The sequence below is a fragment of the Caretta caretta genome, chromosome 14 (assembly GCF_965140235.1).
Source record: "Caretta caretta isolate rCarCar2 chromosome 14, rCarCar1.hap1, whole genome shotgun sequence".
Taxonomy (NCBI): Eukaryota; Metazoa; Chordata; order Testudines; family Cheloniidae; genus Caretta; species Caretta caretta.
This window is the reverse complement of record NC_134219.1, coordinates 30,491,216-30,515,896: the sequence shown is the minus strand read 5'-3', so window position 1 is coordinate 30,515,896 and position 24,681 is coordinate 30,491,216. Positions and strand designations below refer to the sequence as shown.

General features: G+C 47.6%; 1 protein-coding gene across 4 annotated transcripts; it reads right to left on the bottom strand.

Moving 5' to 3' along the window:
- Window positions 1–317: 317 nt before the first annotated feature.
- LOC125621785 (E3 ubiquitin-protein ligase TRIM39) lies at window positions 318–24,435 on the bottom strand. 4 transcript variants are annotated; one of them, XM_048819088.2, is made up of 9 exons: window positions 24,310–24,435; window positions 21,704–21,891; window positions 19,350–20,027; window positions 15,353–15,448; window positions 8,544–8,774; window positions 8,290–8,312; window positions 7,406–7,521; window positions 4,851–4,922; window positions 318–3,487 (listed from the first exon to the last, which is right to left on the bottom strand). In XM_048819088.2, exons 3-9 carry the CDS (start codon window positions 19,764–19,766, stop codon window positions 2,970–2,972), a joined length of 1,473 nt encoding a protein of 490 aa, XP_048675045.1. In that variant the 5' UTR covers window positions 19,767–20,027; window positions 21,704–21,891; window positions 24,310–24,435; the 3' UTR covers window positions 318–2,969. The 4 variants fall into 4 exon arrangements, with proteins under 4 accessions (XP_048675045.1, XP_048675047.1, XP_048675046.1 ...); XM_048819090.2 differs by lacking the exon at window positions 4,851–4,922; XM_048819089.2 differs by lacking the exon at window positions 21,704–21,891.
- Window positions 24,436–24,681: the final 246 nt, after the last annotated feature.

The following is a 24,681-nucleotide window of genomic DNA, read 5'->3' as shown; positions in this document are numbered from 1 at the left end:
AGGCCTCCTGTGGGTGCCCAGCGTTGTAAGGCAACTCACTACCCGCTGTCCTTGGTGTGAGGCAGTCTTGGCTGTGCCTGCCGGGGGTCAGCTCCCTGACTCAGCCAGCCTCTGGCAGTACAAGCAATTCCTCACAGACCCTGCTCTCTCGGTACAGGCTAGCGATAGGCACACTCCAAGCATCTGCTGCAGCCTCCAGCCCCTGATCGGCTAGGCACCCACATAATTCCCAGATCCTCTGTTCCGAAATGAACACACACCCCAGCTTGCCAATTTCACCTCAGGATGATCACTCCGCTCCACACACAGCACTTAGATTTGTTTATAGGGAAAGCAAGCACAAGTTTATTTACCAAAGAACAGAGACTCCAATGACAGCAAGCAGAAATACTGGAAACAAAGGGTTACATATAAAATTAAAACACTCTGTCTAAAACAACCAACAAGACATGGTCATGTCATATAGAGCAAAAGCTCTCCTCAGATCCTTCCAGCGTATTACAGCCAGGCTTGGCTGTGATCTTCCATTCATGAGACAAGTCCTGCTGCCCTCATGCCACCTCAGTGGAAAGATGCAGAGTTTGTCTCTGTCCCTATAGCTATGGTCCCTAAATTCACTGTCTTCCCTTGCAGAGAGCATAACCCCTGCTGCTTGTGATCTCCTGTCTAGGGTCTCGCCTGGAGACTTACAATCACTTGATTAGCATTTGGCTCAGACTGGGAATGGGCATTGAGTGAGAAGTATACATCAGTGTACAGGAAGACAGACTGATAGGAAAACATCCTCTGCCTGAAAGACACTTGGTTATTAACTTCTCATGACTGGCCCCAACTCACAGACCTTAAGAGCATAATTTTTGGTAACTATACACATAACTTCTCACTTATTTTCCATACATACATCTCACAAGGATCATGAGGACCAGCATGACACAGGCTTTCAGTGGAGACCTTGCGTGAAGCTCTTTGGTGAACTAATCAGTAGATACCAGACCCTGCGGGTCCCTCTAACACTTATGCAACTTTGTGTCCTCTGCCAGCTGGCACCAAGAGGTCCCTGGGTCATACCCACATCCCAAGTGAGTACCTTAATCACTGGGTGAACAGTTAAGAGCAGGGGGTCTTCCCCACAGGAGTGTGCTGGGCTTTGTGAATCCCATTCTTAGGTACCCATCTCCCTCCATTCATTGTACAGGAAACCTGAGCATGTAACTCAGACTTTACAAGTCCCAGGGATTTTCTAGGAGCCACTGAGCATCCCAACATCTCTGTCCATTTATGAATCTAGCCCCAGGGAAGAGCTGCTGTACATTCTCTACCATTTAAATTAGTGAGCAGAAAGTTTATGCCAGATCACTGGAGGGCAAGGACCTAGGTGTTTAATGTTACAAACGCTGAATGCGCTGTGGCAGGACCCTTCCAATCCACCCAAAACTTTGAAAGCAGGGAAATAAGAATTTAAGGGGAAAGTCTCCTACGTTTACATTGTTTACAGGACTTTTGATAACACCCTCCAACACTCCAGAAACTTTCACTAATATCTGACACAGATCTCAAAACACACTGCACACCCAAACTTCACCATATCAACCCTCTCATGCAAAGTCTTAACATGGATCTCATGGGCTTTTACATCACTTGTATCAACAGGTCGCAAACCTAGCCATCCCCCATTCCATGCATTTGGGGATGTATCCAGTCATACCCCTGCTGAAGTCACTGTCATTACCAGATTGGAGTCCATACTAATATCACCCCCTCAGACTTTTTCATTCACATGCAAGGGCTCACTCACACCAGCTCCTCTTTCCATTGTGTCCCTTGAAGGAGAATGGACACAGCTGCCTGGACTGGTGCTGGGGAAATGATGTTACCAGTGGCAGCCACTCCCCTCCTCCCCTGGTTCTGCTCTATGCACGGCCCCGTGTTCTAATCCCACATCACTGCATGACTGGTAGGTCTGTCAATGAGTCACAGCCAGGGACTCAAAGCAACCAGAGACTCTTTGGTTGTCCATCTTCCTCTGCTCCCATCACTTTAAGTGTCCATTTCACCTTTTCTCTTCTTCTTCTTAACCAGGAGACCCATCCACTGGTCCCTCACTTCCCCTGAGCTCTTCGCTGTGTCTGCCAATCCCATCCTCATGGCCAGGGCTCGCACAGCATTGTCCTAATTCACCAAGAACGTCAAAGGGACTTGTTCTTAAATAAAGGCCAAGAGATGACAACAGTAAAGTTGCTGTAAAAGCTGCACACTGGGCCCTCTGTGTCTAACCAGACACAAGAAGGTGGTAGCCCTCCAGCAGGAAGCAGAGGCCTTGACAGCAAGGGCACACAGAAAACAGAAGCGCTGCTGACACCAGCAGATCTCAGTGGTTCCCCACAGTGTACACCCACCCCAATAGATATAGTGACTCACAGACCATCTCCTCTCCCAGACATGACTGCAGGGCCCGCTTCCCCTCACCTCAACATCCCTGGGAAAACCACAGCAATCCTTCATCTGGGGAAGGAATCCTAAGAAGATGCCTAAGGCTATTTTAAAGCAACACAGGAGCTGAAAACAAGAGGGAGGAGCCAGACAGCTCTCTGTAGGCCACAGTCTGAGCAATGAATTACAGCCATGACTAGGTTCCCTTCACATGATAAGCATGTTCTCTTTCGTGGGACCATGGAGTCATACAAGTCTTGGGGATCCTGGAAACCCTCCTGCCCCCTTCAGAGACAGGCAGGCTGTGAACACCCATTTTCCAGTCCTTGTGGGAGGTCATGGTCCCTCAGAAGAAGAGAGACAGAGACAAGCAGGAGAGACCCACGATGGGGCAGAGACAGTGGCTTCTCTGGTCTGTTCACTTTGCATTTAAACGTCTCTGCAGGAATATAGGAGTCATGCAGGGTCAGAGAGACTAGGATATCAGAGGCCGGAGAAGCTCATTTCATGAGACCCGAAGCCATGTGCCACCTGGCGTCTCAGGAATAGAGAGTGAGTTGGGAACCTACACCCCAGACCCAGAAGAAAGGGTAGATTCTCTCCCCCGTGAATGAGGTTGGTGGGAAAGTGAAGATCGGGGCCTCGCTATCAGCATTGAAAAATGCCACCTGCCCCTGTTCACAGTCCAGAGACACCCGGATCCTGCTGGGCACGCAGCTCAGAGAGAGGGGGTTTGGAGGGGAGGTGAGAGCCTGGAACTGGAACCCCCACCTCTGCACAGCCCAGATCCCCCGCTCAGGTGCCGCACTGAGCTCCTCCTTTCTCTTTACAGACTCTCGGGCCACCCCCACAGCCCAAGCTGTCCCATTCCCCACCTCTACCTCCCAGAAATGTCTCCCTGTGGTGAATCCCTCACAGCCTAGCACACAAGGAGATGAATCAAATCTCTGAGGATGTTCAGGGCGGTTCAGCCGTATGATGTTCCAGGTCAAAATTTTCCGATCCACAGACAGGAGGAGCCGGGGATGAGCCGTGTCTCGATCCAGAGTCACACTCGCTGGGGAGAGAAGCAGAGCACTTCAGGCAGAGCTCAGCTCCCCCAGGAGAGCCCAGCCCAGAGGAAAGGTTTTGGGGGGACAGCCCCTCAAACCAGGGGAAGGGGAAAAGGTGAGACAGTTCTGAGCGGCCCGTCCGCTCCATTTTTTCTCATTAAATATGAAAAAGGAACCTGGGGTGGGATTTTCAGGAACACCTAAGGGAGTTAGGAGCACAAGGCCCATTGGCACTTGACTTGTGCTCCTGACTCCCTTAGATGCTCCTGACAATCCCACCCAGAAATATCCATGAGCACTGCCGGGGCAGAGTAAAGGGTGTTTGGGGGCCAGTCAGTGAGACTGTTTCTGTGTATTGGGTGTGTGTGAACTGGCTGCTTAGGCTGATGTCAGGATCTGTGGGGCACAAGGAAGCCAGGCCCCCACTCAACTCGATGAGGTATTTCTGCCCTGTCACTCAACGGCTTTGGACAACACCTGATCGGTTCCAGACCAGATGGGCCTAGTTGAGTCACAAATGGGCAGAATCCTGCTGACTTTGGGGACAATCAGAAAACTGGAAAAGTCCAGTTTCCACTAAAATCAGGCCCTCAGAGGCCCAGGGTGATGTGGGCAGAGGAATCTCTCTGGCTCCCCCTGCTGCCACCTATGACAGGTAGCTGCTAGGGGGTCGCACACTGCATTGCTTATGTAGGCTGAGCTGTATGTCCAGCTGGGCCCCTCTCCCCCAGTACAGCCCATTCCCACAGGGAGGCCCCTTACCCTCACTCTACCCAGCCCCCAAGAAGGACCTCCTGCTTGCCCACTCCAGTCAGTCCCCCCATGACCCCCAAGCTGGTACCCTCACCCCCCATCCCATCCCAAATTTCCATCCATGCCTTTCACTCCCACTCTGACCAGCCACCCCAGCCATGCCCCTAACTCCCCACTCCAATCAACACCCACCACATAGGTGGGTCTCACCTCACGCTGTCCAGGGCCCCTAGCTGGAGTCTTCATTCCCTCCCCATGCTGGCCAGACCCCACTAGCTGGGCCCCTAACCTCCTCTGCACCCCAGCCAGCCTTCCTAGCCATTCTGGCTAGCTCCAATAGTCAAGCCTCCATCTGCACGGAAAAACTGGATAAAAAAAACAGAGCTCAGCCTACATGAGCAAACGTGTGACAAACTAGTGATGTAATCGTACCTTGTGGTTTCCTTAGAATCTAATCATTTTTATATTGTTTTAGTGTGCTGTGTAATTTTCTCTTTCTTTCTTTCTTTCTTTCTTTCTACTTTAACAACAAGTAAACAAAGATATTTTGGGGGGAAAGTGTCTTTCCTTCTAATTTAGTAATGAATAAATAAATAACAATAATAGCAACTCCACCTGGAAATGTACCCTTTCCATCTGATCCCATGGATTTCCCCTTTCCTGTCTTCAGTTCCAATGGCAGAGAGTCTAATGGAAGGAACAGGTGAAAGAGACAAGACTTCAAGCTGTCGTGTTTATGGGGCGTCCCTGCTCTTCGTTAACATAACTGCATTTTGGTTATGAGAGAAAAACTGATGGAGCCAGACATAAAGACAGACAAAGCAGTGCAGAAAGAGCCACATTCATTTTTCCAGTGTGACTAAGTTAAAACTGATCAGAAACTTTGCCTTTTCCCTCTGATGGCAGTGTAACCCAGCAGTCAGTGTGTTTTGTCTCTGTATGTGCCCAATCGACAGAGAATGCAAGTCTGTGACAGCCGCACCAAGTTCCTTAGTTCAAGCTGTCGAGGCTCCTGTGCTCAGCTGGGAGGGTGCTTAGTTCCATCCCTATGTCCTTGGTTTGATTCCTAGGGTTGGCCATGATAGTGGCTTTCACGTAAGAAGGGACTTATCTGGCTTTGAAGCATTGGGGACCTCAGCTGTTTGGGATGCGCTTTGTCTGTCAGCAGAAGTATATAACCCACTGGCAAAAGTGGTGTGTCCCACCTCTGATCTACAGATGATGTGACTTTGTTATAACACTCAGGTAGGAAGCTTGGCTCCAGGTAAAGTTCTCGACACTCATGATTTTAGCTCTGAAGCCCTAGTTCAATCCCTGCTGTGTTGGCCAAGCTAGCAGCTGTCACAACAGCATGTCAGTGCACTTTACTGTCACTCAGCAAGTTACATCACCATCCAGAGAGACAGCATCTACGTTTGTAAAGACAGGGAAAGTGAGGCTCACAGAGATCAAGGACTAGATTTTTTTCCTTCAAGCATGGCTGCTTCTTTATGGTGTATAAAGAACTGATATTTTCTTTTATAAATTCCCTCAATTGTTTCATCTCACTGCTGTCCCCACTGTGGGACAGAATTATCTCTAGGACTGAGCAGAGACTAGTTTTCCCATCTCTTAAATATTTTAGAAAGTTCAAAAATTTTCTCCATCTCAAACTGGGACAAAAAATTGAAGTCTTAAAAATATTTGGTAACTCAAAACAGGGGAAAAAATCAGTTTAGGTGAATGAAAATGTTTCATTTTGAAAGTTCCCAAACAATTCCTTTTTAATTTTCACCTTCTTTCTAACTTTTTTTAAAGTCTAAATCAGCTGAAATTTTACAACAAAAAGGTCATTTCAAATTTTCCTTTAAAAAATGTCAACATGAAACATTTTGACAACTATGATACTTATTTTCCCCCACAACATTTATTTGTGTTGGGACATTTGTTGAAACTGATCCTGGCTCATGAACAGTTTCAGTTTTGACATAGCAGCATTTTTCAATGAAAAAATGTTTGATCAAAACCTTCCCTATCAGTTCTAATGATCCCCATTTTAAAGATGGGGAAACTGAGGCACAATGCATGACACATTTTTTAAAAGTGAATACTTAAAGTTAGGAGATGAGCCTTTAAATGCAGGGGTATTGGACAAATACATTCACTCCCCAATATCCATTACCGCTGTGGAAGGAACCAGGATTTGCCCAGTTAGTTCGTAGTTAGCTTCTGTCTGTAACTATTGCCCAAGGAGTTAGCAGTGGACTCACAGCCCTTTGGACCAGCCCACAGTGGGGCCTGCTGGCCCTGGGGAACACAGGGCTGTTTGGGAACAGTGGAAAACCCATCTGTGAAGGGATTCTCCTTTCCACTGGGGCCCATATACACTGCATTGTAAATAGGCCAAGAACTGCCTCAGTGCAGGCACTGGCTGAGACAGTCACACACATAGGCGCCAACCTCTGCTCACACCGGTGGGTGCTCGACCCCCCTCTGCTCCTGGCCCCACCCCGACTCCACCCCTGCCCCGCCCCCATACCAACCCCTTCCCCGAAGTCCCTGCCCCAACTCCGCCCCCATTCTGACTTCTTCTCCAAATCCCAGCCCCAGCCCCACCTCTTCACCTGAGCGCACCATGTTCCCGCTCCTCCCTCTCCCTCCCAGACCTTGCTACGCCACCAAGCAGCTGTTTGGCGGCAGAAAGCGCTGGGAGGTAGGCGAAGGAGCAGGGACATGGCGCGCTCAGGGGAGGGGGAGGAGGCAGAGGTGAGGTGGGGAGGTGAGGTGAGGGGAGCTTGGCTGCCAAACCCACAAATTTTTCCCCATGGGTGCTCCAGCCCTGGAGAATCCACAGAGTCAGCACCTATGGTCACACAGCCCAGCAGAAGGGGCAGGCCCAGGCCAAAGGGAACTCTGCTGCACTGACTCTGGCCAGGGCTGCTACACATAGGCAGCAGCTCTTTAGACAGCCCCCTGTCCACTGGGGATTCTCTTAGCCCTAATCCAAGAGGCACAGCAACCTCAGCCTGTAGTTTTGACCTGCGGGAGAAGGGCTAAGCGTCCCTCTCCATAGAATGTCGCTGAGTAACTCATTTGGGGTTATTCTGCTGGCTGCTGTGAGGTGGCTGCTGTCTCCTCCTCCAGTCACAGAGACTCCTCTCAATGTCCCCTCCTAGCTCCCTTCCTGGTACCTTTCAGTTTGTTCAGGGTCAGCTTTACAGCAATATTTTTCTGACAGAAATGGCTGAGGCTCCTTTCCAGATCAGAAGAAGCCTCCAACCGCTGCTGGAACTTCTCCTCCTCAGACCTAGAGAGAAAAAAAAACATTTCTTTGTGCGATTTAGTGACAGCAGCTGGCCTGAGGACCTGGAGTCTAAGGGCCTGTATCTGTGGGGAATTTTCTAGCAGAAGTATATGCCTATGGTTATATCACTGGAGCTCTGCCAGGAAACCCCCTGGGTCGACAATCTTATCCAGCCTCTGAGCAGGCACAGCCCAGGCAATGGCAGCACAAGCTTTCTACATAGTGGCCACTGATGTGCTTCAGCACTGACCTGGAGACCAGCTCTAGGGTCGAGAAGGGAGTTGTCTCCACGGCTAGTTCAGTCCTTGGCCTTTATCTTCTATGAGCCAGGATAGTCCCATGTTCTTGTATTTATTACATGGTGGGCATCTGCCCCCTAGGAACTGGTCTGAGAGCCCCACTTGCCCATTCCTGAAATGACTTCACCCGTGTCACCAAACAATAAATTAGGTGGTAAGTGTTCTGATCACTGCTGACCTGGGCAAAAGAGAAGCCAATGACTGTGAAAGGTGTTGAAAGACCCATATTCCATCCCCAGACTCCTGAGGCAGCCAGTCCCCTAGAGATGGATGTTACCATGTTTAGGGTAATAACCCTTCCCCTAGGACTCCAGTCCTAATACCCCAGGGTTAAGGGTCAACACAGGGTCTCTGAAATGTGACCCTGCCCCACACATTGTGCTGTTGTGCCCTGGGAAGATGTACTAATAAAATTCCCGAGCCCCTTTCCAGTGCTGAGAAGCATGAGGGGGAGTGAGAAGGAGCCACTTACCTGTTCATGGTGCTTCTGATATCCTAGAGGGGAGAGAGAGAAAAAAGGGAGCTCAGTCCCGCTTGCCCCACACTGGGCATCCCTCCTGCTCTGGAGGGGACTCACTGTACCGTTACCACTTCTGTTCCAGAGGGAATTTTTAGGAGAAAGTTTGCAGCTTTAAACAATTTGATACATTTATTTTCCAAGGCTCATGATTCAGGAACCTGCCTCTCCCTGTTTAGGGATCTGAGGGGGGTTTATAATGTCCTCACCTGCAGGAATTCACTGGCTGGTTGCCTGCACTTCCCCTCCAGCTCACTGATCTGCTCACTGAGATGGGAAATCTCCTTGGAGAGTTTGGTGACATTTTCATCCTGCAGCTTCACAATCTCCTGGTCCAGCTCTGCCAGCCGGGCCAGCAGGAGTCGCTCTTGTTCCCTCAGGAACTGATGCAGCTGCTCAAACTCAGACATAATCTTCAGTCTCTCAGCTTCTGTCTGTTTCTGTAATAGACAAAAAGAAACAGAGAGAGGCTGGTCAGGGTCCTAGAGAGGAGTCCTGGGTCAGGTCATAAAGCCCTGGGTGTGAGGGAAGGAGCATTTCTCTGCAACCCCTGAGAATTCAATACCTAACACTTGAATGTGCCCTGTGGTCACAAGGGAGAAGATTTTCCCACAGGTTCCCATTTGGACCCTATCTCCCTTCGAAGGGAGGTTTTTGTGTCTCACATGAGGAGGAATTTCTGTGTCCATTGCCTTCTGGAGATCCAGGTCCATGGCAGCAAGGAGTGCAGTTCAGCCAATATTGGCAGGGACTTCGGAGAGAGGCCAGGGGAGAAAGAAAAACCAATAGAACAAACAGATGAAAAAGCAGCAATATTGTAACTTGGAAGACAGGATCTCCACAAACTGTATTGAGACACAAAGAGAGAATTCCACCAAACACACAGAAATTGATTCTCTACCCCCTCCCCCCCACACAGAAAAACCCACAAAGAACAGACAGCTATTCTACATTTCTCTTATCTTGCTCTCTGCTGCAACTGCGGGGTGGACAGCAGGGGAAGGTGCTTGGTCCTCACTCTGCTCTCTGGCCCCCTGGAGCTGTGTGGGTCCCAGGCCAAAATGCACTTTCAGAGTGGTGAGCTCCAAAACTTCCACACAGCCTCCCGGGGATTGTAGAACTGATCAATGAAATTGTTTCTAATTGTTCACTTTATTAATATAACTTCATAAGTAAAGTTTTATGAATGAAACTACATTCATTCATAAAACCAGGTACCCCAATAACTGGCTAATTGAGTTTCACTTTCAATCCAATTGCTGCTTAAATCGCTGAAACTTATACTGTTTCAACATTGTAACTTCTGCTCACTGTTTGTCATTCCTTACACTTGTCCATGTTGTAACCCAAACTCCATTTTAACTTGTCCCAAACTCCATTTTAAAATGCTCACTTCATTTTTGCAAAACCCTGCTGTAATTTTATTAGTGTAGTTTAAATGTGTCAATGAGGTATGTATGGATGATGAAATCAACCTCCAGCCCCAGACTGTCCTGATGAAATAAAGAGTAAACACCAAGGGCTGAAGATGCAGACAACAGCCCTGACAAAGTAAGGGGAGTCCATCCTCCGAAGAAAAGAACAAAAGTACAATTGAAGAAACATCAAAGCCAGGTCCTAGGCTGAAAGTCATGTCTGCAATTGACAGGTGATCAATCACACTGAACCCAGAGGCAGCGTGACACAGCAAGACCTATAGACTCTGGATTCAAACTAAAGCCTACAAAAAGGATGGGTGAGATGGAAGACTTTGGAGAGTAACATTCTGCTGCCAACATGGAAGGGCATCGGTGCATGCCCACCAGAGACCCCGCTCTTCCTTGTGCCCGGCTTTCCTGGCCAGTTAGCAGCCACAAGCTACGAACCAAAGCCACGAACTCAAGCTACATTCAGGAATGGTAATTATACAGCAGCTGCAGAACATTTGGGGTGTGTGTGTGTGTGTGTGTGTATGTGCGTGTGTATATACATATGTGTTAGATATGGTCTTAAATCAAATTGTGTTATTCTAATAAACATGACATCTTGTCTTGTCCCCTGAAACGATCCTGTGCAGTTTTGTCTGTATAACAGGATCCCTTATCCCTGCATCCCAAGGTGCGCCGGGGCAGGGATAAGGGGTTCCTGAGGTGCTGGAGTACACTGGACCCGAAGCCCTGGGGATGCACTTCACTGCTCTGCAGCCAGCAGCAGCCAGGCTGGGGTGGGGGTGTGTGTGTTTTTCCTCAGATACCTTCATTTTATGTCAAACTTCAAAACAAACAGAGAAAAATAAATAAAAACCCAACCAAACAAAAACATTTCACTGGACAGCCCACTTTAAACATTAAGAATTGCAAAGTTTCATGTTACTAGTTTGATGGCCTTGGAGCCTGATGTCCTAATTAGCCTCAGAACAGGGGCACATGGGCATTTTCCTGCCAGCGTGACTCTGCCTAGAGCTGGGGAGCCCAATTCTCAGATTAGATGGTAGTCAGTACCGGATTTGCCATAGCGCTGGGTCCAAGCTCAGAAGGGGGCCTATAGCACTTGCATCCTCCCCTCTCGCAGCGCTGCAGAAGTTGAGGCTCTGAGGGCGAGCCTTGGAGCAGCAGGGATCGGGCATGGGAACTGAGAACCCAAGGGGCCCTGGGAGCTGTAGGTCCTTGGCCAGCTCCCTGCCTAGAGAGCCAGCCCTGGAGCAGGGAGGGAACTACATTTCCCAACATTCCCTTGGCTGCTATCAACAGGAAAGGAAGGGGGAAAGAGTGGGGAAGCTGTGAGACCCCATGTGCTGCAGCTTGCTGTAGATGGGGAGCTGGCTGCTAGAAGGGGGTGGCATTGTGCATGGGGAACAAATATGCCCAAGGAGTAGAAGGTTTTGGCCCAGATATCACCCTTAGAAGACTTTCCCAGACTGGCTTAGGGATGCTGGTGTGACCTCACCTTGCAGCCCCCAAAGAAGAAACTGGGTGGAATGAATGGACAGTGCACCTCTCTATCTGAAGCCTAGCAGAGGAGGTCTGTGGACCCCATCAGGAGAAGTTAAAATGAAAAGTAAGGGAGGGGAGGCTCTACTAGAGGACCTGGGCAGCTTTAGGTACAGTACCAGGCACGCAGGAGGATCTCCCCTTCTGAGCCATGAAAGTGGCAATTGACTTTTCCTTTCCAGATTTATCCAATATTCAGAAAGGGAATCTAGCACATGCCTTCCAGATTTGAATACCCTCAAAATTCAGGAGTGCTCAAACTCAATCTGGGCAGCTGTTACTTCATTTCTCCCAAATCAAATGTACTGATCCGCTGTAATTTGCTGTAGAAAAAGTAGGATAAAATTGAGCAACAAATGCTGGGATCTTCCCAGTGCTAACTAGGACTGGAATTGCTATTTTCAATAGCCATTGCCATTTTTTTAGTTTTTGTTTGTTTAAACAGAAGACCATGATATTGCATAGGCAAATTCCCCACTGAAATGAAGAGTGGAAGAAAAGAATAACAAAGGCACCTCAGCTTTTCCTCATTTACGCAGGACAGGCTTACAATATGGATCAGATATCCTCCAATCACACAAGCCGAAAATTGTTCCACTTGACTGCAGTTCTATAACCATGCGGGAACCAGTCCTGTCTGTGTTCTGTGCACATCCAAAATTCCTGCTGAATTCAGAAGGGCTGGCTTTGGTGACCTCATGTCCTGATGTTTTTAGCCCTGGTAAGCTAAGCAGGAGGCCTCTCAGCAAAAGTTAGGTGCTGTAGGAAGTGTTGCTTATTCACTAGGTAATGCCCTTCCTGTTACAATAGTAAACCAGTGCAGCACAGAATGCACTTTGCTCCTGGAGTCTAGAACGGGGTCCTTTGCTTCTATACACAGCCCATTAAAGACAATGAAAAGACTCCCACTTACTTCAACAGGCTTTGGACAGAACTGGTTATACACAGGGTAACTCCACTGTCTTCACAGGGTCCTGGTCCCACAGCAGAGGGGGGCCATGTGAGCTTATTGCAGAGCTGCTGCTCAGGGATGGGAACCTCCTGGCACTCCAGCCTCCAAAATCATTCAGGCTGCATTTTCTGCATGACTATGTGCTAACTGAGAGGTGCGTGGGAATTGGTGGCCTCTGCTGCAGGTGATGGGCATCTCAGGTACTTAAAGCCATGGCCTAGAGGAGGGAAGCGCCTAACTCCAAATTCTGCAGCTGCCTAGGGCCAGCGCTGAGAATTTAGAACCCCTAGTGCTGCCATTGCAAGGTTCAAGCATGCTCAGCCTTGGAATTGTCACCCCACCCTTGCTAGCAGCTGCAGCTATCTAGACAAGGAGTAATGGTCTCAAGTTGAAGTGGGGGAGATTTAGGTTGGATATTAGGAAAACTTTTTCACTAGGAGCATGGTGAAACATTGGAATGCATTACCTAGGGAGGTGGTGGAATCCCCTTCCTTAGAAGTTTTTAAGGTCAGGCTTGACAAAGCCCTGGCTGGGTTGATTTAGTTGGGGATTGGTCCTGCTCTGGGCAGGGAGTTGGACCAGAGGTCCCTTCCAACTCTGATATTCTATGATTCTAAGGCTGGCCTCTGGCAATTGGCCCCATGGCTGTAGCCAGAGAAGCTGCAGGTGGCTCTGTGACTACTGGGGGCCATTAAGCTAGGAGCAGATAAAGAAACTGGAGTTAACCTCAAGGAAAAGAGGTCACCAGTAGGAAAGGAATGTCAAGGGGGTGGTGGTGACCAAGTAGTAGACTAGCATGTAGATGGGAGCAGAGGGAGAAAGGCTGGTGACTTCAGGTTCCCAGGTGCTAAGTCCTCACTTTGGGGAAATGGTGTTTGCAATGGACAGTGCCCCTCTCTATCTGAAGCCTAGCAGGGGAGGTCTGTGGTCTGGCAGGATGAGTGCTGAGGGAGGGATTTTTCAGAATTGATCAGGTTGTGAAACTGGCTGTGAAACTTCTTTGAGCTGAGACCAAAACCACTTACAGTGACAGGTGACATAGGGTGGTACTGGAGACATGGCTATAGAAGGTCTGAATGAGGAAGGAGACAAATCTGTGGGGAGTTTGCCCCGCTCCCTGTGGACACTGGTAAACCCACACGGGTGTACAGCTCAATGAGAAAAACCGGGGGCTGAGGGAGCTGTGTACGGCAATGCATGTGGTCACGCAGAGCTGTGTGATCAAAATGAAAAATGTCCCCGAGATTCAGCACCGGGTGTACTGGGGCACCAATGGCCCTGCCACTCCAGGCCCACACTCGGGGCCCACAAATATGTTTTGGCTCCAGGGCCCACAAAAGGTTAATCCGACCCTGACGGTAGTTCAGTATAAAACCTTCTCCCACTGCAGCCATTCTACTGAGACAGCCGTCAAAGTAGCCAATTATGCCATGTACGTACTCATGAGCTCCTTGTGGGGAGTCCCCAGCACTGCCACACCTAGGAAACAGGACGGGCAGTAGAGTTTTCCCAGTATGTACCACGTTCCTCGGCTAGAGTGATGACTCAGGGAGGGGGTGCTAGGCACTCTGGGATAGGGTTACTTTGACTCGGGTCTGTGCACAGCAGTGCGGATGCCAGAACCCTACATTCAAGCATGAGTCAGAAAATCGTTAGCCTAGGGGTAAAGTGCTGTGTAGACACTTGTTGGGCTATGTTAGGGTTAACTAACAGACATGGGAAGCTGCTAATGTGCTGACATGGCATTAGGGGACAAAGGCAAAAGGAGGCAGTATTTCTTTGTTTAATACATAAGTTGCCATATTTTCCCCTTCCCTGTTGCTTGTAAGAATTAATAAGAATGCAGCTGCATGAGAAATGTAGCTGTTGAATATTGCCCTATGTGTGAAAGAAGGTAAAAGAAATGTTATCTCCCCCTCCCTTCCTTTCCCAGCAACATAAACAAGCCCTGGCTTATGGCCCCTTCCTCCCTCCCCTGAGAATTGCTGACCAGGGAGATTTGTGGCAACAAATTGTTGCAAAGAAATATACTTTCACGGTAAAAATGCCTGTGTGATATGCATAATGCTGTGCACAATAGATAGGGTTTACTCACAGACTGGGTGTTTTTATTACTTAATAAGGGGTTTTGGGGTGTTGTAATGGATATAGGCATGTACATACCAACTTAGACAAAAAGAAGTGTGCTGTAACTAATTTGGTGCTTACTGGATAATTGGGTCCAGGGGAACAAGTATCGCAATAAAGAAGCCTGTACTCATATCTGGCTCTCGGTCAACCTGCTTCATTTCTTCTAACACTCAAGCATGTGGTTAGAATCATAGAATATCAGGGTTGGAAGGGACCTCAGGAGGTCATCTAGTCCAACCCCTGCTCAAAGCACTGATACATTGCCTGATACAGGTCAGCTGACTCGAGTCTCACTAACCCTTGGCCTACATTGCTGCATAGACATACCCTTTGGGGTTATGCCAGCATATCTGGCATATGCATATGCCAGCTGCTATAATATACTTTCAGTTCAGGTTGATATTCCAGTGGACAGGGCACTGGATAGGGAGTCAGAAAAACTGGGTTCTGTTCCTAGCTCTGCTCCTTGGTGACCTTGGCAAGTCACTTACCCGCCTCATGCCAAAATGAGAATAATGATATTGACCTCCTTTGTAAAGAGCTTTGAGAGCTACTGATGAAAAATGCTATGTAAGACCTAGGTATTAACTATTAATATTGGGGTGCATCTCCCCTGTTGCACTGTGGTCTCCCCTCTGGCTGAGCTGTGGTGTATCTAGGGAGATAAACGTTGGCCTGTAAGAGAGACTGGAGACATGACACACAACTCCCTTGGGGCTCTGTGGTAGCTCAAGTGGATACAGATTAATTTGGAACTGACCCAGAACTAAACATTTTCATTCAGTTTGATAAACTGAATTGAAACATTTCAGTATTTCTGAATCAAACCTTTTCTGAACTATCTCCAAGAGAAGTTTTGATGTTTTGTCCTGGATCCAAATGAAAATAAATATTGAAATATCAGAATTTCCCATGGAATGGAAATTCCATTTTCCAGTCAGATCTATTAATAACTATTGGCACCTACCAGATATTCCCAGCTTCTCTGTGTATCCGTCACTTTAATTTCCTGTAGTTTTTCTCTCTCTTTCTTCAGAGACATCAAATGGATCTGAATCTTTTTCTGAGTAGAAAAAAAAAGTTTTAATTATTTGAGAGTTTATTTATTTACTGTGGGAGGGCTGATTTGAGGAACAAAATCTATGTGTATTGTCATACTGGAGAGGGGTGGTAGCTGCCAGCAAGTGTGTTTTGATCTATGGGTATTTGTAGAGTTTTTTTGAAGTTTATGGCTGTGCTAGCCCACTTTCATTCATGCTAAACAAGGGAGCAGTTCAGTGTCCATTTGTTTAGTGATAGCTGAAACAATAGATGCTACCACCCAAGTCCTGGGCCAGCATGGCGGCATGAGGCTGGAGTAGAAGCTGACCCACATGGACTGAGGAGTTTCCTGGGACCGACTGCAACCACAGGGGCTATGGATTGATTGGATGGCAGCTTTGTCAGTGTGTGTGTAGCAGATGCAGGTGGGGGGAACAGGAGAAAAGTAGCCAGAATAGCCAGGAGACAACCAAAGAAACATGGATAGTGTGGCCCAGAGTGGAAGACAAAAGAGGGAGTTTGTTTTGGGCAGAGTGCTGGCTGGAAAATCAGGCTTGGACTTCTGAGCAAGGAAACTGCCTTCTGTTGTTTGTGTCTGGTGTGTTCAGGGAAACAGAATTTTGTGTACATTGTTGAAAAATGAACATGATTGCATGCATCTAATACTCCATCAATTTCTCCTCCTAATGGAAATGACCTGCAAGGCCCTAAATTTTGTCTAATAGGTCAGGCCAAAAGGGATGACATTTTAAACACTTGTTGATCAGACAGACATTGAATGGAAACCAAGTTCCTTTTCCGTAACCTATTGGCATTACTGTAACCATCAGAATACAATAGAGCAAAATGGATACATTGGAGAAAGGTCTGATGTGTGAATTAAAGCTGGGTGACATTTTTTTCAGTAAATAATTTATTCATTGAAAAATTCAGTTTGGGGCCAACTGAAACTGTTTGTGAATTTGGGTCACATTTGGCGAACAGTTTCAGAGCAGAGGAGGGGAGGGAAAATACAGAAAGTCAAAATGTTTCAATATAACATTTTCAAAACAAATGTTACAAGTTTTTCATTTTAAAATTATGTTTGTTTTAAATTTAGTTAGATTTAACTTTTTTTTTTAAAGGGGGAGAAGAAAAGGGGAAAGAGAGCTCAAAAATTAATTGAAACATTTAGTTTCAGATTGAACAAAATATTTCATTTCAGATTAAACAAAATATTTTGTTTGACCCAAAATGATTTGTTTTCCCAGTTTTCATTTTGGTGAAGGGAAAAATGCTGTTCTGTGTCAATCTAAAACTATTACTTTTTCCAGTTTCTCAGGTCAGTCACTGAACTGCAAAATCAATTATTTCCCCAGCTCTAGTATAGTTGTCATTTAAAAGTTTCTGTTCTCCAGAAAACTTCTTTTATTTAATCTTTCATGCAATCAGTATGTTACAGAGTTGGGAAATTCTGTTACAATAACAGCAGATAAAGAGGAATTAAGTGTTACCAACAAATTGCAATGAAATTGAATTGTCTTTAAAATGAAAGGGAGTACTTGTGGCACCTTAGAGACTAACCAATTTATTTGAGCATAAGCTTTCGTGAGCTACAGCTCACTTCATCGGAGGCATTCAGTGGAAAATACAATGAGGAGATTTATATACACACAGAACATGAAAAAATGGGTGTTTATCTTGCGCACTGTAAGGAGAGTGATCACTTAAGATGAGCTATTACCAGCAAGGAGGGGGGGGAACCCTTTGTAATGATAATCAAGGTGGGCCATTTCCAGCAGTTAACAAGAACGTCTGAGGAACGAGGGCAGGGGGAATAAACAAGGGGAAATAGTTTTACTTTGTGTAATGACTCAACCACTCCCAGTCTCTATTCAAGCCTAAGTTAATTTTATCCAATTTGCAAATTAATTCCAATTCAGCAGTCTCCCGTTAGAGTCTGTTTTTGAAGTCTTTTTATTGAAGAATTGCCACTTTTAGGTCTGAGATTGAGTGACCAGACTCCTCGTTCTGTCATCTGCTACCATTGAGAACAGTCTAGAGCCATCCTCTTTGGAACCCCCTTTCAGGTAGTTGAAAGCAGCTATCAAATCCCCCCTCATTCTTCTCTTCTGCAGGCTAAACAATCCCAGCTCCCACAGCCTCTCCTCATAAGTCATGTGTTCTAGACCCCTAATCATTTTTGTTGCCCTTCGCTGGACTCTCCCCAATTTATCCACATCCTTCTTGTAGTGTGGGGCCCAAAACTGGACACAGTACTCCAGATGAGGCCTCACCAATGTCGAATAGAGGGGAACGATCACATCCCTCGATCTGCTCGCTATGCCCCTACTTATACATCCCAAAATGCCATTGGCCTTCTTGGCAACAAGGGCACACTGCTGACTCATATCCAGCTTCTCATCCACTGTCACCCCTAGGTCCTTTTCCGCAGAACTGCTGCCTAGCCATTCGGTCCCTAGTCTGTAGCGGTGCATTGGGTTCTTCCGTCCTAAGTGCAGGACCCTGCACTGATCCTTATTGAACCTCATCAGATTTCTTTTGGCCCAATCCTCCAATTTGTCTAGGTCCTTCTGTATCCTATCCCTCCCCTCCAGCGTATCTACCACTCCTCCCAGTTTAGTATCATCCGCAAATTTGCTGAGAGTGCAATCCACACCATCCTCCAGATCATTTATGAAGATATTGAACAAAACCGGCCCCAGGACCGACCCTTGGGGCACTCCACTTGATACCGGCTGCCAACTAGACATGGAGCCATTGATCAATACCCGTTGAGCCCGACAATCTAGCCAGCTTTCTACCCACCTTGTAGTGCATTCATCCAGCCCATACTTCCTTAACTTGCTGACAAGAATACTGTGGGAGACCATGTCAAAAGCTTTGCTAAAGTCAAGAAACAATACATCCACTGCTTTCCCTTCATCCACAGAACCAGTAATCTCGTCATAAAAGGCGATTAGATTAGTCAGGCATGACCTTCCCTTGGTGAATCCATGCTGGCTGTTCCTGATCACTTTCCTCTCATGCAAGTGCATCAGGATTGATTCTTTGAGGACCTGCTCCATGATTTTTCCAGGGACTGAGGTGAGGCTGACTGGCCTGTAGTTCCCAGGATCCTCCTTCTTCCCTTTTTTAAAGATTGGCACTACATTAGCCTTTTTCCAGTCATCCGGGATTTCCCCGGTTCGCCACGAGTTTTCAAAGATAATGGCCAATGGCTCTGCAATCACAGCCGCCAATTCCTTCAGCACTCTCAGATGCAACTTGTCCAGCCCCATGGACTTGTGCACGTCCAGCTTTTCTAAATAGTCCCCAACCACCTCTATCTCCACCGAGGGCTGGCCATCTCTTCCCCATTTTGTGATGCCCAGCGCAGCAGTCTGGGAGCTGACCTTGTTAGTGAAAACAGAGGCAAAAAAAGCATTGAGTACATTAGCTTTTTCCACATCCTTGATTATCCACCTTGATTTTCCACCTTGATTATCACTACAAAGGGTTTTCTCACCCACCCACCCCCACTCTCCTGCTGGTAATAGCTCATCTTAAGTGATCACTCTCCTTACAGTGTGCATGATAAACACCCATTTTTTCATGTTCTGTGTGTATATAAATCCCCTCACTGTATTTTCCACTGAATGCATCCAATGAAGTGAGCTGTAGCTCACGAAAGCTTATGCTCAATTCATTGGTTAGTCTCCAGGGTGCCACAAGTACTCCTTTTCTTTTTGCGAATACAGACTAACACGGCTGCTATTCTGAAACCTGTCTTTAAAATCTAGACCTGAAGAAGAGCTCTGTGTAAGCTTGGAAGCTTGTCTTTTTCACAAACATAAGTTGGTCCAATAAAAGATATTACCTCACTCACTTGTCTCTTTAAAATCCAAAACTGTTAACTATCACACTACATGATGGTGTCCTACCTTGTACTCCTGGGCAGCCTCCTCTATGGGAACCACAGTGTGAGCTCTGTGCTCCTTGGATCTGTCACACACCAAGCAGATGGGGGTCTGATCCTCCTCACAGAACAGTTTCAGTTCCTCCCCATGTGTCTCACACACTCTCTCCCCTTCGGCTCCTTTTGCTGCCTGTAATCTCAGCTGTTTGGCAAGTTCTACAACATTTGCCAGCTGCCTATTGGGCCTGAAGTTTCTGTGTTGAAGGATTTCTCTGCACTGAGGACAGGAGAAGTTTGCATCGGATCCCTGCCAGCACTGGGTGACACAGAGCCGGCAGAAATTGTGCCCACAGTCTAGAATCACTGGGGCTTTAAAATACTCCAGGCAGATGGGACAAGTAGCTTCCTCCTGAAGGCTTTCTACAGGGTTCTCTGTAGCCATGATTCTCTGTGGGGGAGTGTGACTCGGTAGCTGTGCAGTGTTTTCCTGAGCTCAGTCAGGTTTCCGGCTCCTCCTGCACCAGGAAGTGGGCGGGCTCTCTCGTAAAACTGACTCATGATGTCTTGCTTTGCTGGAAGGAGTCCATTGTTCAAGAGATAGCCCAAGGCAGTGGCTCTCAACCTTTGCAGACTACTGTACCTCTTTCAGGAGTCTGATTTGTCTTAAGTACCCCAAGTTTCACCTCACTTAAAAACTACTTCCCTGCAAAATCAGACATAAAAATACAAAAGTGTCACAGTTTCACTGTTACTGAAAAATTGCTTCCTTTCTCATTTTTACCATATAATTTAAAATAAGTCAGTTGGAATATAAATATTGTACTTACATTTCAGTGCATAGTATTTAGTACATTATAAACAAGTCATAGTTGTATGAAATTTTAGTTTGTACTGACTGTACTAGTTCTTTTTATGCAGCCTGTTGTAAAACTAGGCAAATATCTAGATGAGTTGATGTTCCCCCAGAAGACCTCTGCGTACCCCCAGGGGTATGTGTACGCCTGGTTGCAAACCATTGGCTAGAGGAACACTGATGAGGAATGGAATATTTTCTGTCTAAGGAGTGACACTGCTATTAAGTTCATGGTAAATAAATTGGGAATGTTGTGAATATCTGTCCATTGCTTATAGAGATATAGGATGATGTAGTTTTATCAAACAGTTAAACAGTACAATGCAAGGAAATGCAGTTAAGGTCCAAAATCCTTATTCCTGTGCCCATCCTCCACCAGACTCCTGGAGCTTTGCATATAATATGAGGCAGAACTTTTGTTTAGGAAACTTTAGATATGAATTATGTTTATTATGGTAGTGTTTAAGGATCAACCAAAAATGGGACATCCATTGTGCTAGGCACACAGACCAACATTTTCTATTTAATTTCAGGGACATTTGTAGTGTTAACTTGCTAATACACTGAATACACACACAATATAAGTTCCTTTATTTTATTTTGCTAAATAATAACATAGAAACACAGATTTACCCTATTAATGATCGTGCTGAAGTACAGTGAACATTGCACTCTTTCCTGTCATTAGCATCCCTTATTCAGACTGAGCTGGCATCAGTCCTGTTGCAGAAACAGATTAACTTTGCTGGAAGTATACCCCTTAGTTTTGCCTCATAGCAATGCTGGCTGTGACAGGATTTTCGGCATTTGTGCAAAAATTCACACACAGCAAAGAAGTGCTAGCCAAGACCCCCTTGCCATTTACCAACACGTGAAGGAAAGGGTGGGCATATGTTAGTGAATCCCCAGATTGAAAGTCTATGGAATAGCAGATCCTCTCTGCTTATTTTTCACTAATGTCCATACCCTGTCAGGTCTTGATCCAGCCCAGCTATAACAGCACCCCTTCTGCCCAGGAGGAGGGACCTGCAATTAAATTCCCGGTCAGTCTCAGCAGAGAGGCTGCTGCCTGGGACATAGAGGTAGAAAATCAGGGGCTATCCCAGCCAGAATGGTGCTGCTGGGGAGTGTGAGAAATGGTCCCTGCCTCCCCAGAGCTGAGCTCTGCCTCTAATGCTCTGATTTTCTGTCTCCCCAGTGAATGTGACTCTGGATCCAGACACAGCAAATCTCCACCTCATCATTTCTGCAAATCACAAAAGTGTGAGATGGGAACATGCAGGGCACAATCTGCCTGACAGTCCTGAGATATCTGATCCTGTTCCCTACCTGCTGGGCTATGAGGAGTTCATTTCAGGGACACATCCCCGGGAGGTGGCAGTCAGGGTTGTGAATGTTGGTGGACCCCTGGGGCTGCCAGCAAGTCTGTGAGGAGAAAGGGGGGGGGGGGGGAATTCACCTTTAAACTGGAAGGGGGGGGGGATCTGGGCTGTGCAACAATGTCAGGGTCAATATTGGGCTCTCACCTCCCTTGTGACCTTCCCTGCCCTTGACTGCAAGGCCCAGGAAGATCTGGGTCTCTCTGGACTATGAACAGGGGAAGGTAACATTTTACAGTGCTGATAAGAAGGTCCCGATCTTCACTTTCACCAAAGCTTCCTTCACTGCTGAGCAAATCATCCCTGCATTCTAGCTCTTTTTTTGCACACACGGCCTGTCAAAAATTAGAGGAACCATTGGTCTCTTCTCATCCCTGCTCTGCCCCCAAGCCACCGCACCCCCAAGCCACCCCTTTCCCCAAGCCCCTGCCCCGCCTCTTCCCTCCCCAGAGCACACCCCATCCCTACTCCTCTCCCTCCCAGTCCCTCCCGCAAAACAGCTGTTCACAGCAGGAGGGAGGCGCTGGGAGGGGAGGAGTTGATTAGCAGGGACGCCAGCTAATTAGCCCATTAGCCAAGTAATTAGCACCCACTAATTTTTCTCCATGGGTGTTCCAGCCCCGAGCACCCACAGAGTCAGCGCCTATGCTCCAACTGACTCAATGCATGACACTGACCGCTCTGGTCACAATTGTGAACACCATTTCCCAGGGGTCACAGGGACCAGAAGCCCACCCCCCTCTAAAGACCCACATGAATTTTTGAAAAAAGAAAAGGAGTACTTGTGGCACCTTAGAGACTAACCAATTTATTTGAGCATAAGCTTTCGTGAGCTACAGCTCACTTCATCGGATGCATACTGTGGAAAATACAGTGAGCGTGTTTTTATACACAGAGACCATGAAAAAATGGGTGTTTATCACTTCAAAAGGTTTTCTCTCCCCCCACCCCACTCTCCTGCTGGTAATAGCTTATCTAAAGTGATCACTCTCCTTACAATGTGTATGATGATCAAGCTGGGCCATTTCTCACCCCCCCCAACCCGTATCTCTCACCACCCCGCTCCCTTCCCCCAACCTTCTGGCTCTCCCTTCCCCAGCCGATCTCCGTTTGTGTGGGGGGGGGATGAGAAAACCTGGATTTGTGCTGGAAATGGCCCAACTTGATTATCATACACATTGTAAGGAGAGTGATCACTTTAGATAAGCTATTACCAGCAGGAGAGTGGGGTGGGAGGAGGTATTTTTTCATGCTTTGTGTGTATATAAAAAGATCTTCTACACTTTCCACAGTATGCATCCGATGAAGTGAGCTGTAGCTCACGAAAGCTTCTGCTCAAATAAATTGGTTAGTCTCTGAGGTGCCACAAGTCCTCCTTTTCTTTTTGCGGATACAGACTAACACGGCTGTTACTCTGAAACCATGAATTTTTTAAATGTCTTTTCCTGATTGTCTAGCTGGGCGAGTGCACCTAGCAGCTCTCCATTGTTGTGTGCAATTGCCCACATGACCTTGCTGGCTATACACTCAAACCTGCTCCTTCCTGGAGCAGACAGGAGATACTGGATCTCCTGGTCCTGTGGGAAGAAAGGCTGTGCAGGTACAGCTCTGATCCAACAGTCAAAAAGTCGACATCTACAAGCAGATTGCTTGGGGGATACAGGAGAAGGTCGACAACAGAGAACAGTAGCATGGGCTGGGGGAGCTGCCACTGTATCTCTCACCACCCCGCTCCCTTCCCCCGACCTTCTGGCTCTCCCTTCCCCAGCCTGTCTCCCTCCAGCCTCCCCACAGCCCCCCCTTAATCCCCCCACTCCCATTTCCCTCTAGTCATAGAATCATAGAATATCAGGGTTGGAAGGGACCTCAGGAGGTCATCTAGTCCAACCCCCTGCTCAAAGCAGGACCCATCCCCAATTAAATCATCCCAGCCAGGGCTTTGTCAAGCCTGACCTTAAAAACTTCTAAGGAAGGAGATTCCACCACCTCCCTAGGCAACGCATTCCAGTGCTTCACCACCCTCCTAGTGAAAAAGTTTTTCCTAATATCCAACCTAAACCTCCCCCACTGCAACTTGAGACCATTACTCCTTGTCCTGTCCTCTTCCACCACTGAGAATAGTCTAGAACCATCCTCTCTGGAACCACCTCTCAGGTAGTTGAAAGCAGCTATCAAATCCCCCCTCATTCTTCTCTTCTGCAGACTAAACAATCCCAGTTCCCTCAGCCTCTCCTCATAAGTCATGTGTTCTAGACCCCTAATCATTTTTGTCGCTGGACTCTCCAATTTATCCACATTCTTCTTGTAGTGTGGGGCCCAAAACTGGACACAGTACTCCAGATGAGGCCTCACCAATGTCGAATAGAGGGGGACGATCACGTCCCTCAATCTGCTCGCTATGCCCCTACTTATACATCCCAAAATGCCATTGGCCTTCTTGGCAACAAGGGCACACTGCTGACTCATATCCAGCTTCTCGTCCACTGTCACCCCAGGTCCTTTTCTGCAGAGTCCAGCTCTGTTCCCCTGAGCTCCAGAATTCTCCCCCTGCCCCTCGATTCCTGTGTATTCCCTCAGCCTCCCTTCGGGGGCCCCACATCCCCATGGCCCCATCCCGCGCCCTGCATCCCTGTCCCCCCCCTCAGTGCCCTCTGGCTCTCAGAGGCCACTGTCCCTCTTCAGCCCCCTTCCAGCTCCCAGCCCCCTCTGGCTTCCCACCTGTCTCTGTCCCACCCACAATCCCTCCCACTCACTGCAAACCATGGGAGCTGGCAGCCAGCTTTCCTCTGCCCAGTGCAGGGGCTCGCAGCCAGCCCAGCAACCCAGGCTCCGGGGTCCTGCAAGGAAGGTGGGTTGCACCGTAACAGAGTCACTGCAGTCACTGCAGCGACTGCAATTCGCTTCCTGCTGCCAGGCTGCGTGATCCCGGGAATGGCTCCTCTCGGCGCCTCCGGGGTCCTAGCGAGACCGAAAGCGGTCTGACCTCTCTGTGTCTGTTACTGTTATTATTTATTGTATCGTCACACACACACACACACACACACCAGCATGTTCTGTCTGTGTGATAGTGTCTGAGTTTGCGTACTCTGGTTTGGCAGCTTTGCAAAGTCGTAAAGTTGTGTGAG

What these genes read in the sequence shown, in the direction of transcription:
- LOC125621785 (XM_048819088.2), bottom strand. Translation starts at nt 19,766, where the DNA reads ATGGCTACAGAGAACCCTGTAGAAAGCCTTCAGGAGGAAGCTACTTGT. An exon ending in AGGCTGCCCAGGAGTACAAG is followed by an intron (nt 15,449 to 19,349) that starts GTAGGACACCAT and finishes TTTTCTACTCAG; the next exon opens with AAAAAGATTCAGATCCATTT. An exon ending in TGGAAAGGGTACATTTCCAG is followed by an intron (nt 3,488 to 4,850) that starts GTGGAGTTGCTA and finishes TTCTCTCCCCAG; the next exon opens with CGAGTGTGACTCTGGATCGA.